Source organism: Scomber japonicus, chromosome 11 (genome assembly GCF_027409825.1).
Source record: "Scomber japonicus isolate fScoJap1 chromosome 11, fScoJap1.pri, whole genome shotgun sequence".
In the NCBI taxonomy this organism is placed as follows: domain Eukaryota; kingdom Metazoa; phylum Chordata; class Actinopteri; order Scombriformes; family Scombridae; genus Scomber; species Scomber japonicus.
In genome coordinates this window covers 13,496,472-13,510,432 of record NC_070588.1, presented here as the reverse complement: position 1 = coordinate 13,510,432, position 13,961 = coordinate 13,496,472, and the positions used below count along the sequence as shown (strand labels likewise).

Below are 13,961 nucleotides of genomic sequence, written 5' to 3'. Positions count from 1 at the left end.
TCTCCAGTTGAGCTGTGACCTCCTGGAGAGAGAGAGAGAGAAATCTTAATCTAAATTGCAGAGTGATTTTAGTTTCATCTGTTGCTCCAGATGCACAGGATTACCCATACTGCACTGCCAGCAGCCAGAGGATGATTGCAGACCATGTTGCTCTCTGTAATAACCGCGTGTTTGAGTGCATGACTTCACTTTCTCTTTCAAACTTTCCCTCGATTTTTAAGTTTTCATTCACTTTCCTTCACTTTTTTTTTTTAACGTCTCTTCACAATCTAACAGTAGGAATAAAAACAAGTCACAAAGTACCAACAGCTTGTGCTTTTGTCTCCTCGGTGGCATTAACCATGGCACATCATCACCGCTTAAGAGGCCATGGTGAAAATAAAAACATCACAAATAAAAAGGCTTAAAAATGTGCTTGCCTGTTTCATTTCCCCCCCGTTTTAACTTCTAAGTATTATGCTGGAAAAAAACCCAAAACACTCATATGGATGAAAAAGATCTATCTGTGACATTTTTATCAGACCATTTATCTGGGGGCAAAAGGGAGCAAGAGAAGGCTTGTGGCAGGGAAATTCATTTTTGTGTCAGATTTATTGTCTGTGGAGAGTGTGTTGGAAAGTCTCACATCTGGGTGTTCATCCTGTCCAGCCACGTCACGAGAATAAGAAAGGACAGACGTTTGCAAACTGTATGCTGCAGTTTTGTTTTTCCAAGTAGTATTTTCTGTTCAGAATTTTGTATTATTTGTGTTTCCCGTATGACATAAATGCAGTTTGACACGTTTCACCAAGGAGGCTCCAATGTGCTTAGCCAATAACAGACTCTCACCTTGCTGTGGCAGGCCAAAAAACAGCAGAAAAAGCCAGCTGTGTCCTGCAACTGCGTGCTTTCACTGATACATACTGACACACACACACATACACACTAATACAAACACACACACGCACACACACACACACATAGAGTGAGCGAGTTAAGCTCTGAGTTTCACTGTGCTTCTATCTCCAGAAACCAGGGGGGAAAAAGGTAGATGGTGTGATGTAAACTACTGTAGACAAGCCTGGATTCACACTGAGGACGTAGAAATTCATAAAGCGGACGATACACTTGCTGAAGCAGTACAAAAATACTTGTTAAAGGTCGATAAGATTGGAGGAAAAGTTGTTGTCAAAGGTTGGCAGTTTTACGACGGAAAACGTCTGTCCCCGCCTCGGGACGCCAGATGCCCCCCTCCCCCGCCCCACCCTCGACTGTACATTCCTCCACGAGTGTCGTTTGGTATCACAATATTGCTGCTGTCGGACGAAAAGTCGGAGCAGTATCTTAAGAAAAGTTTGATAACTGTTAGCAATCTTTGTGACAGGATGTACTGTGTTTCCAAAAGGGACCGACAGCATTAGTAAGTCTGTATTTTTGTTTGTTTGTTTTAAGATTTTCACATTTCAAAAAGAAAAGAAAAAAAAGACTGCATTAAAATGTTTTAGTAAAAGAGGTTTTTGCTGGTTTAAAGCAAAATATGTTTAGAGAGATGCAACACATAGCAATGGGAACCCCATCTGTCAAATAAATAAGTGTGTAAAATACTGTATATGGAGATATATTGGCAGGTTGTATCAAATATCACCAAGTGCATTTCTTTGTCTCTATATTCCCACACAGAAGATCAAAAATCAACTTTATAATCCTTTTAAGAGTTTTGGCGTCACTTCCTATTTCTTTCTACATTCAGTAAGCCAGTTTATTCAGTTCAACCCAGCTGCAGGGCTGTACTGTACATGGGGCAATTTTTAAATAAAAAAAATGGTTCTACAAATGTAAGATATATAAATAGAAAAAACAGATTACCTAATTTAAATGTTACCTTTTGCACCATTTTCTTTTAAATTAAGTGTCCAGTGACAGATCACAGCATGACTAGTTTGAGACAACACAAATATCAATTTCGACATATTAAAAAAAACATAATAATGCTACATGTATTATTATTAACAGATATTGAGTTGAAAAGAAACACATGTGCTTGTTGTCACAAACTAGACACGGAGCTGTGCTTACGATGATCCTGGAGTGCGATTGTAGGCTCAAACGCTTCCCTCATCACCTGGTGTTCAAATTTCTTTTTACTTTTCAAACAAAGAATTCAAGTTCTGAGGTCTCGAGCTAGTGTTTGCTGGTGGATGATGTCAAGGAGGAGAACTGTGAGAGGCGGGGTTTGTTTTGTTGCTGTGCTCTTTGAGTCTGTGTGCCTTCAGTAGTCAACATGAGTTTGATGAACCCCAACACTGCCCCGCGGCAAAAGACATAAAAGCCGGCCAGCTTCTTGAGTGGCTGGTCGGAGCCGGGGCTAAATGTGTGTGAGTTAGTTGGACCGATATGGGCTTCTGAAGACTGTTACCACTAATGTTTTTTTTTTGTGCCAGTATTCAAAATCATTTAATTCGATTATTTTCATATCTAAAAGTCCAGTGTTTCTTGGCAGATTATTCTGGGAAAAGCTTCTTAAAAAGACCACCATGTGACACTGAAATCCAGACAAATTACATTTTTTTAGGGTTAGCAGCTTCTTAAGGCAAGTTGGAAAACCAATATCGGCCCAGCCTTCATGTGTGTGGGTTTTTTTGTGTGAAAGTAAGAAGCTCAAGTGGTAGCTTGTGTGTGTCTTTTCTTTTTTTTTTTTTTTTTCCTTTTTTGAGACTCAGAAATGGGAACAGTGTGGGCTCTTGCTTTTTCCAGTTCAGAAGCCCTCGACGAAGCTGCCGGGAAACAGGCCGGTCTGTCCCGTCCTCTGCAGGGTGCCTTTGTACCAACCATCCTCTCTCTTCTTATGCACGAACACCACGTCCCCTTCCCGCAGCTCGATCTCCGCCTCGCTCTGGGGTGGATAGGGCACCACCACACGATACCTGCCGCACACAGAGGAGGCTGTTATAACACACCTAATGCACATGCTGGAACAATCAGCCCACCTGAAACAATTTAAGCAGTTGGATCATATCCGTTTGTTTTAGAAGACATCAACAAATCTAGTTTTAATGCAGAGTATTTGGCTGAAACACTCTTCAAAGTTCAGTATCAGATTTAGGGTAGCTATTTTGTGTGTGTGTATGTGTGTGTGTGTTGGTGCCACACACATTTTTTTGTACGGATATGTGTTTGTGCCCACCTCTCTCTGGACAGTGGTTTGGGTTCAGGCCGGAGGACCATCAGAGCATTGCCAGCGCGTGTTGCCGGGGGCGACAAGGGGAAGTTGGTATCCAGTGAGCCGGACTTCCTGTGTAGAGGCTCCAGCCCTATTGCGCCCGCCATGTCACTCTCGATTGGACACGAGCCCGCCCGCCCCTGCGACGCCATCGGACAGGAACCTGAGCGGGCATGGTGGTGATGGTGGTGAGGATGGTGGGTGGGGTCGGTGGCCACTGCGCCTTGGCCAGCCAAGGAGGGATCGTGGGTGGGCGGGGACGAAGGTGGTGAACGAGGCTTCTTCTTTGCTGCCGCACCCGACAACAGCTTTAACAAACCTCCTGCTTTCCTCTCCTTCTGAAGATGGAAGGAGGAAGAGAGAGGACAGAGGAGGAAAGAGGAGATGCTGTTAGTGTTACACAGGTTTATAGATTAAATATAAACTCTGTCTAGACAAAAAGTGACAAGATGGTAATGAAAGAGATTTCTATGTAAACAACACCTTTACTGTATATTTTATTTTCATTTTCTCTATATCGAAAACTACAGAGCACAAACACGTTCTCAACATATTAGCCAGCAACACATTTATGAAACAAATAGAAAAATATTTTCCTGTTGACTTCAGGCGACACAAGAAATAAAGCTGATAAAAGACAGCATGGAGGCATTAAAGCAGGACAGGAAAACCTCTGGGCCTGCATGAAGACAAAGACATTATCTGTGTTGTTTTATGTTGGGAGGACACAGAGGACATGTCCCCTGCACATTTTAAAGTTGCCGCCCCCCCCCCCAGCATCCTTAAAGGAGTAGTTCAACATTTTGGTGAGTAAGTGTCTTAGCTTTCTTGCCAAGACTTACATGATAAGATCAATACTACTCTGTCTGTGTGTTAAGGATGGACCTGGAGCCAGGAGGTGATTAGATTAACCTTGCAAAAAGGAAAGGAGGTGTTAAGTGCTTTAAGTCTTCATCCATCTAATCTCCACTGCTGTGTAGCATCTCTGCTGGTTGCCTAGCAACTTCCTGGTGACATCAAGACAAGCTGTTGCTCACCAAGAAATATTTACAGTACACATTTCCCTATAAAACCACAAATTGCTATTTTCCCCACTTCTGTTAGTTGGCAGATTAAACAAACTAGATAATTAGTGACCTTTAGCTGCTAGGCAAATTGTTTCTCTGCTTTCATTCTTATGCTAAACTAAGATAACTGCCTCTGGGTTTTCCAATCATGAGAAACGTAAATCACAATATTGGTTACTTAACACTGACAGATTTGTTGTTTCCTGCTGACTGGATTTAAAACATTAGGATGGGATTAAACTCAGGTACAGCAGTGCTTTGAGCTAAATGCTCATGGAAGGTATAACGTTTATTATTTTCAACACTAGACACAAATGTTTGCAATCCATAGTTGTCTGTGTATTAGTTGATATTTTAGTCTGGACCAAAGTGGACAGACTGACCAAAAACCCTAATAGTCCCTGTGTACTATTTTCTATCAGCAGAGCAGAATATCATAATGAAAAAAGGCACATTTGTTGTCTACTCTGTCTTATCAGGGCACAAAAAGGAGGAAACAATGATAATGTGAGTAGTTATTATATCAAATAAGACAATAAGAGGCTGAATATCTGCCCAGTAATTTTGAACAGACCACAGACTGTATGGTTAGATACTGATCCAAGCATCCCAGCTGAATATGTGCAGCTGCAGGGCTGATCTCAACAGTTAACTGTGTGTAGAGGCAGATTCACACTTGTCTTTTCAGGACTTTTTTATGCTTATGGATGGGCTGTACAATACTGTCCATTCAGTTGAACACTGTGTGATGCAGCTTTGTTTCTATGCTGCTTGGCATGATTTCACACTCTCAATCATGACAACGGGAATCAATAATAAGCATCTCACAGCGTGATTTTGTGTCGATGCACGAAGCCTCCATATCAGCTCTGTCTCCGCCTCAGCCATCTGTTAACTTCACATACATGTGCTGCTCGATCACATTTTTTTCTTTCTTTACACCCGTTTTCATTTTCATTAAACACTGTCTTTGGAATGCTGTGATGGATGGTTGTCATGTCAACGGGCTGGAGTTGCAAATATGATAAAGCTAAAAGACAAAATGGACAACTACCAGTATTATTTGTCTAAAAAAACCCAAAAAAAACCCAATCCTGATTTGAAAAACGAAAGGATTTTATATTCAAATAAGGATAAAAAAACTAAAAGTTGGGACAGCATAAGAGAGAAAAGATGGTTCTAGTTGAAGAAGGATTGTAAGTAAATAGAAAACAGCAGAGTGAAAAACAAAAACAAAAAGAGTGGCGGTGACAGAAACATTAGTATCGTCATCTTCCACATTGCATTATTGAACAACATATTGAACCAATTAAAATCTCGCTTTCAACAGAAGTGTTGAAAGACCTTATTTATTAAAGACATAAAGCTGAAATTTGTAGTTGAATGGATATCAATATAACAGCAGACATACAGTGGCCCTCAGGTGCAAAACAAAAGAACATTTCTGAACACACAACACACCATAAACAAGAACTGTTGTTCCTACCTTTTCTCTGTTTTGTGAAATGTTGTTTTGTTCAGTTTTGTTGTTGTTTGCACCTCAGGGCCACCGTCCAAATGAGACAAATCTGATCAAAACTTCTCAGTAGCAGTATGGAAACACATTAAATGGATATGAAGATGAAAGGCTGCCTATATTTCAACTTAAATGATGCGTCGAGTACAAAAATGCTTCAATGTTTGTCTGGTGTAGTCAATGATGGAGCATCAGTGCGACAGAAACAGACACGCTGGAGCTACGACTATCAGCTGTGTCCCTACACTGTACAGCTGTCCAGACTACCTGCATATGATTGGTACAGTCATGTATGACTCTGAATTGGCTCTATAGTCTGAGCCACAATCTTAATGGAAAGTACTAAAGTGTGATGAATTGAACTGTGGCAGCAACTGTAGAAAATGCACATGATGAACAAACAGGTGGATCGAGAGATACAAGCAGTTAAATCTCGTAAACAACCTGTAGGGAAAAGTCTGGAACACGCACATTTTGAAAGAGGAACCCAATTATCGAACCCTTAATGCTTAATTTACAGAGGAGTCCTACTGCTTCAGCTGCACCTCACATAAGAGGGCTGCAACTGTGTCTCAACTACAGTAAACGCTGCCTCATAACATTGTCAGCATGAAACAAAACACTGATGTTCAATTACAAAAAGGGTGAAGTATCATGCTAATTGGATTTCATCAGTTTGAGTCTAAATATAAATACAGTCTTCTGCGCACGGGGATTGAAACAATCTAATTACTTGTTTCAAATCACATACAGTATGTGCATTAGGTGCCACTTTACCACACTAGTGTCATATGTTACTGATCTGATTATATGAGAAATAACACATAATACCTTTTTAGAGCTGGAAAAAAGATCCAAATTCTTTGGTACCAGTTTCTCAAATGTGAAAATGTTCTGGTTTCTATGATAGTAAACTAATATCTTTGAGTTGTGGAGTTTTCACCTTGGGCTTTGGAAAATAATCATCAACATTTTTAACAATGTCTTGGCATTGTATAAAGCAAACAACTAATCAAGAAAACAGATTAATCAATAATGAAAATGATCATTAGTTGCAGATCTACCCCTTTTTAATTCTTTAACATCAGAAAACCTTTAAAGCTCATTTTCACAGATTTTTTGGCTTCTTTTCTCAGCTCCTGCTGTTTGTATGTCATCTGTTTCTGTCATTGTCAGTACTTTGTGTTTTCTTTGTATGAATCACAGACGCTCACATTGTACATGAAAACTCTGTGACCTTGGAAGAAACATCTCTACAGTCTTAATTGAATACATCAGTAATGGTTAACAAGTTCTTTATAGAAAATATGAGCCAAACATTCTTCGCCTCCTTTGTTCCAGTTTGAATGACCGCCAACATGCTATACATTTGTCTTAAACACTGTACACCCAATTACCATTACTGAACCAACTCTGAAAGCTTATCTTGGCATAATCATGATATAAAGGACACTTTTTCAACATGTATATATATAAAAAATGGGAGAGATATATCTGTATTTTTCCACTGCCAGCTGCCACTGCTGACTAGCCCTTGTGGTACGTCCACCCAGCTGTCACAGCAAATTTGCAAGCCTCTGCAGATTGCTCTGTAATACTGTCAACAACTGAACAAGGCTTTAAAGTGTTTCATGACTGCTGTAAAAACTGGAATTTGTCAGTAAACATGGACGATGATCAAAGTAATGATCTGTCAGACTAAAATCCAGACCTCAGGAAAACACAACTCTGCAGAGATTTCGTTATGAAACCACCAGTTACATATTTATCCAACACGTTCATCTGGGCACTTTAACAAAGTCATACAGTAGATACTCATAGTTAATGTACATGGGGCTTATAGTTACTGTTTTCTGTATAAACCCCTCATCATTACATTTTATGATTTTATGAGTTTCCCCAAACACAATTTGGTAGAAATATTACAACCCAAAGAGTGATCTGCTTAACAGATGTAACATCACTAATAAAGCTGAAACAATTAATCAATTAGCTGATCGAAAGGACATTATCTGATACCTCTGTGGATGCTCTGTCTGAACCTACATTAACTGATCTTTTGGCCACTTGGGGGCAGCAGAAACGAGTTGTGAAAATAAGATTGACATATCATCATGAGCTCTCTTCTTTCATCTGTAGGCTTAAAGGTTTAATCTGCCTCCTATGATTGTGTGTGTGTGTGTGTGTGTATGTGTGCTTGTACGTGTGTGTCTGCTTATACACTGTTGCTGCCGTTGTTCCAAAATAAGCCACCAGATGGCAGCATACACTCACAACTTCATCTAATGTCTGTCATTCAAGTTAAATCTAATTTCACACTGCCTTGCTCTGCAGCTTACTGGCAGGACAGTGAGAGTGAACTGAACCTGTGCTGTTTTCTCTCTTTCTTCTCTGTTCCCTACACATCTATAAATATACTGGTTTGTAAATAAATCTGTGTTATCATCTGTGACTTTCTGGCATTTCTTTCATTCCAAATGTAAAAATATTCACTGGCACATACTGAATATAATATTTTAAAACAATCACTTCTAGAAGTGCTCAGTGCTGATGTTGAGTTCATTGACGATTTAAGCTTGAAATGAGACCCAGGGTTGCTCAGGGTTGAGAGGAAAGATGCTCAAGATGCCAGCTTCCATCCACCCACCAACCTAATCATTCTGCCATTAACTCGCCCACGCTCAAGACTCTTTGAATGCTTTTAAGGTATATTATCTGAAAGACAAAACTACAAATGAAAAGAGATTTCAAGGAAAAAACAAAAACTGAAAGAGGGAAAAACAACATGTTTGAAATGCACTAATCAAACGGATCGCGGTAATCGCACATTCTGATTGATGTACTTGTCTTCGCTGCTCACAGCTGTCTGTTTGTTGATCGAAGGCAAGGAGTGTCTCTAGTTGGAGGTGAAAAATACATAAGGATAGCAACATGTAAACAACGTAGCACACAGTAATGTAAAATGTAATACTATTCAAGCTCTTGAATATGTTAAATACAGCTAAACAAAGTGTTTCAAGACATTTTAAGACTTTTTTTATGACCTGCTGAAACTCTGCCATCACTGTTGGCTGTGACTTCAGACTTCTTGGAAACAGTCTTAATGTCCGACATGATATGTGTCTGTAACTCTGGCGGCACTTAAGACAGCATGTCGAACAGAGATTAAACTAAATGTGTCTACCAGACAGTTATCATAGCTGCTCCATCACTTCCTCTACGTTCTGTTACACAGACTGACTGTGCAGCATCATCTCCACCCTGACTTTAAACCTGATGTTGCTCTGCCCTGCTCAAAGCAACAAAGATCACTACTGAAAATAAGCCTTAAACTGATCATTTTTTAAAGGGATAATGTGCAGATATGATACTTTGGGACAGGAGATGACAATAGCTGATTTTTTGTGCTAATACCCACTATCTTTAAATTTGATCTATTAAGCTACCCTGCCCAAAATCTGATAAACACTTTTTTCCTTCTGGTTTTCCTTCTTAATTTTAATCTTGAAACAGCATCATTGGATTCTACAACTGCAGCTAAATCCATACTGAGAGGCTGTTAATTTAAGCAATTATCACTTAGTACCTTATAAACAGCTAAAGAAAAATCCTCCCAAAACATAAAAGAATGATTCTTAGGGCCATACACTTCATATAAAAACAACATATTCACAGTTGTGTTAAGATGAGAGCATTCATTAATATCAGACCTCTTAAAAAATACAAGTACAAGCCAGCTTTGAATGGAAAGATGTAAACAAGGCTGCGGCCTGCTGTTCCATAGTCAATGAGCTGTTTGTCAGCTAGCCATGTAGTTAGATTAGCTGTCCCACACAGTGGAGCCAACAGTGAAACAAATGGAGCTGAGACAGATGCGAGCTTTCGGTGCCATCCTTCACTGTCAGCGCAGCCCACTTTAACATCCAGAGCTTTAACGCTGCACATCTCCCAACATATAGGATGGCATTCAAAATTTGTGCCAGCTGCCGGGGTGAATGAGACTACTGGCACATTAAACACATGCACGCATGCATGCTTACACTCACCATAGACTTCACATCCAAAAAACTGTGAAATCTGGATGACAGAACATTAAGCTTTTCAGGTGTGTTAAAATGAATTTGTTTTATTTAAAGGGTAACTAAAACAACTGAAATCAAAGTTAAGTAGAAGTGACATTTTATACTTTTTATTCTTGCTCTTATTTGCTCTACTTGCTCATGTGAGGTATATGTAAACAAGCTAATGATATCTGACTCTTTGACTTTCTTACAATTAGAGGGGATCAGACTTACCTTCTCTGTTTTGGGGGCAAGGCCACCCTGCGTGGTGACGTGGGAGGGTCCTGGGGATGGCGTTTGCAGTGGACTTCCTGGTTCCCCATTAAGGAGCGCCGCTGACACATTTGGAGGTGTGAGGCAGGAAAGAGGAGACGAGAGGGGGAGGAGGGGCCGCGAGGCTGGGGATGAGAGCGGTGAGGGCCCTAAGCTGGGTCCTGGAGAGACCATGGAGAGAGGGCGTCCTGATTGGCCCGGGCAACGTGAGGGAGAGGAGATCTGAGGACGCAGGGGAGATATGGCCACCATGGGGCGCTCTGGACTTCCAGCAGGGGGACTGTGCACTGAAACAGACACAGACACACATTTATATTAGTATAACTGAGAGGAGCTTTCAGTGACTTAGAGGGCAACATTTTGTCTGAGTTTATCTCTTTACTTAATATCTGAGGAGACAGTTGATTTTTAAAACAGACTGTATCTCTGGTTTATATCCAATAATAGTAATTAGTATTAACATTATTACAGAAGTACACTTTCAAAGTCGAATGATCTGCAAGATATGACCACATTCCTGGATAGCTTTTTGACAACTTTAGATAACTAAATTTTTTGTTTATTTGCACAATATTGAAATAGAAAACAGACTAAAGCAAAAGGAAATATTTGTGAAATGAAATGTGCTGCCAAAAGGCCAAAAGGCTGAAAATCTTGTGGCCCCCAAGAGTCAAAAAACATCACAATTTAGGAGCAAAATATCTGTGCTCACCTGTGCAAACCAGAATCTACAAATTGCTCAAAATAGAAAGGTAGTAAAAGCTAATAAAGAGGATTTTTTTTAAATGAGTGAGATAAAATGACCCCTGTTTCAAATCCTAAATTGGGCATGAAAATGCAGGTTGAAGTTTATGGCCACTCCTTGTTTCATAGTAGTGAATGGTGCTAAATGTAATAATTGAAGACAGAAGTAATGCCAGGGAGCTGGGACACATTTAATTACAACTTTTGGGAATTGAACAGTTTTTTATTCACCTAACTTTGGTCTGTAGAGATGAACCCGCCAACACGGAACAGGCCAATCTGAGAGGACCAAAAGTGAAACCATTAAACTTGTTAGAGATGTGTCAAAATAGCAACTTTGAAGGGAGAACTCAAGGCTGGCTAGCATTTATGCTAATGTGTAAAGTAATCACAAGTACCTTTCTTTATTTTCTCCTTCAAATGAAAGAATAAGAGCAACAAAAGCAACGCTAACTCTACACTGAACCCTTGACGAAAAAAACAACTGTCTTGAATTGTCTTGAGTTTGGAGCACTTCTCTCAGCCTTCAAACTGTAATTTGGTGCTCATGAGGATAATACACAAAAATACACACCGTGTGCACGTATTCACATACACACACACACACAGGATTTTGAGCCACCTGCTGCACTAAACTGCAGCACTCAAGCAGAAATCCATAGAGAGGCATGCTGGTCATGTGATAAAACCACCAAATGGCAGAACTATGCACATACTTTATTTTGTAATGGAGACCAGATGTGTGCATGTGTTTGTGTGTATGCAAGAGAGCAGGCGAGCAAGAGAGAGAGAGAGAAAGAGAGGGGGGGGGGCAGAGAGAGAAAAGCTAAAGAGGTGGAGGGAGAAAGGCATGAAGCTCTGTCATTACGCCTCCATAAAACAAAAAGCACTGATGTCATTCGGCTGTGTGTTTGTGCTTACTTGTGTGTGTGTGTGTGTGTGTGTGTGTGTGTGTGTGTGTGTGTGTGTGTGTGTACGTGGGAGTGTGCATCCAGAATGAGTGTGTAGCTGTGCTGTGTGTGTAATTCTTGGCAGTGTTCTCACAGTGTGTACTCTATAGCCTCCCAAAAAGAAACCTTCGCTATTATTTTCTCAAAGGGAGAAGGAAAAAATACAAAGGGAAAGAGAGAAAGGGGTGTTGGAGAGATGAATAGACTCTGAAAGGAGAACAAGACTGATATAATCTAGACCTTGTAGAGACACAGGTGTGGGTGTGTATGTGTGTGTGTTTGCGGGGGTTTCTGTCAGTGTGCACACGACAGGCGCAAACAGTACCACTATGTGATCTGAGCACATGTCTTTTTGTGTTATGTGCAAATGTGAAGAGTGTGTGAGTGTGTGTGTATGTGCATGTTGTAACACTGCAATTGTGCCAAATTATTCTGGTACAAGCACAGTATGTACCAGTACAACTATTCTGCAACAGTGGCTTATGTTCAGGGTTGATTGAGGGGGATCACACAGTGCAGAGGAAAGCTGGAGTGTGGATTGGTGCTTTACATTCGAGTAAAAGGGGTTTGCATTCAGTCTGATACTCATACTCAACCTTAATAGGATTATTTAACATAAACCACTTTTCACTAAATAAAAAAAACACTAAAAATGTAAACCTTAACTGTACCTGTACTTTGCAGATACAGGCAATATATCCACCCTTGCATATTTGCCTTTATTTGATGGAAACATGGTTACAGAGTGGTGCATGACATGCAACAAAGGTCCGCTGCTGGAATCGTACTGCGGATGGTGCAGTTATGTGGCACACGGCTTTACCAGCAGGCTGCTATGGCACCCTGGAAACATATTTTTACTTTTGCAAAATTTTTGCAGGGCAGGTCGACGGCTCAGTGGTTACCACTGTCTCTTCACAGCAAGAAAGCTCCTGCCAGCTGGGTTCTCTCTATGTGATGTTTACATGTTCTCCCCACGTCTGTGTCGGTTTCTTCCAAGTGTCAACAGAAATGCTACTTAGGTGAATCAGAAATTCTAAAAATAATGTGAATATGAGCATGTTTTTCGTGTCTTTCTCTCGCCCAACATGTGCTGGGACAGACTATGACCATAAAAAGGATATTCTGGTATAAAGAATGGTTTAATATGAATTGTAATTGATAGGAGATATGGTGCCTATGACTCAGTCCGTATAAGTGTAGCACTAAACCGTGTGGTCGCGCGTGATCCTGCGCCGAGCACCTTCGAAATTGAACCACTCATCTTCACGTTTGATGTGCTCTGTGCGGGATCTCGCGCGACCACACAGTATTTCAGTAATCGCACGATTTCAACGATGTTTACAGCTTTAGCAGTAGCAGCAGAGTAAAAGCCATCAGGTAAATGTTATTTTAATAAACTCCTGGTGTACTTACAAACTTTCCAATGCATGGATTTATGAGTAAAGACCCTATTTGTACTACTGTAGAAGTTTGATAACAATCCAGGAATTATTAGTGGGGTAATTTACGAGATACACTTTTGGTTCCATTAGCGCATGTACTAAGACATTCGGCTGATTCCACTAATTTGCGACCAAATGAAAAAAAAAGGGCTAAGGGGGTGTTTAGATAAACATAATAGTGCATATGACGCTGGGTCGAAATTACGAACCATTGCTTTAACCTTACTGAATGTGTTTTCTCTGCCTAAACCTAACCACACGTGGGACTCAGGACGTGTCAGATCAGTGTGATATATAACTGTAGTGCTTCATTCATTCAAAATATATGCACAATATAACCGGGAAAACAATTTAGTTGTCTATAAATGTAATTTCTAGGAGATGGGGATGAAACGTGATGGAAGTTACACTCACTACATGTATAATCATGTTTAAATGTCTTTCGTGCACGTTTGAATACAGTTACTGCACATGTTTAATTTCCACCATGTTCAATCATTCTGTATCTTATCATGAACCCTTTAACTGAGATAGTTTTAGCCTGATTATATACTTACGTACTATCAAAATAACAGAAGGGTTTATTGAGGTTATGTGACCAAGGATAACTTAGTTTCTGGAAGTGAGTGCAGAGAACTTGTTAACTTAACTGTTTAGAAAGACCAAGGCTAAAATTGTGAATCAGAGGGTAACAAGACTGCCACAG

At 40.2% G+C, this 13,961-nt stretch overlaps 2 protein-coding genes across 2 annotated transcripts in view; one reads left to right on the top strand and one right to left on the bottom strand.

Annotated features, from left to right (window-relative positions):
- Positions 1–13,961, top strand: part of septin10 (septin 10) — a 118,743-nt gene that overhangs the window by 14,195 nt on the left and 90,587 nt on the right. The gene's annotated exons all lie outside the window — the stretch shown is intronic.
- LOC128367808 (E3 ubiquitin-protein ligase SH3RF3-like) overlaps positions 2,629–13,961 on the bottom strand; it is a 95,312-nt gene continuing 83,979 nt past the window's right edge. The window contains exons 8-10 of the mRNA XM_053328458.1: positions 10,078–10,403; positions 3,164–3,537; positions 2,629–2,903 (exon numbers count right to left, since the gene is read on the bottom strand). Of these exons, the coding sequence (XP_053184433.1) occupies positions 2,735–2,903; positions 3,164–3,537; positions 10,078–10,403 (869 nt within the window). The 3' untranslated portion in view covers positions 2,629–2,734. The remainder of the gene's footprint in view (positions 2,904–3,163; positions 3,538–10,077; positions 10,404–13,961) is intronic.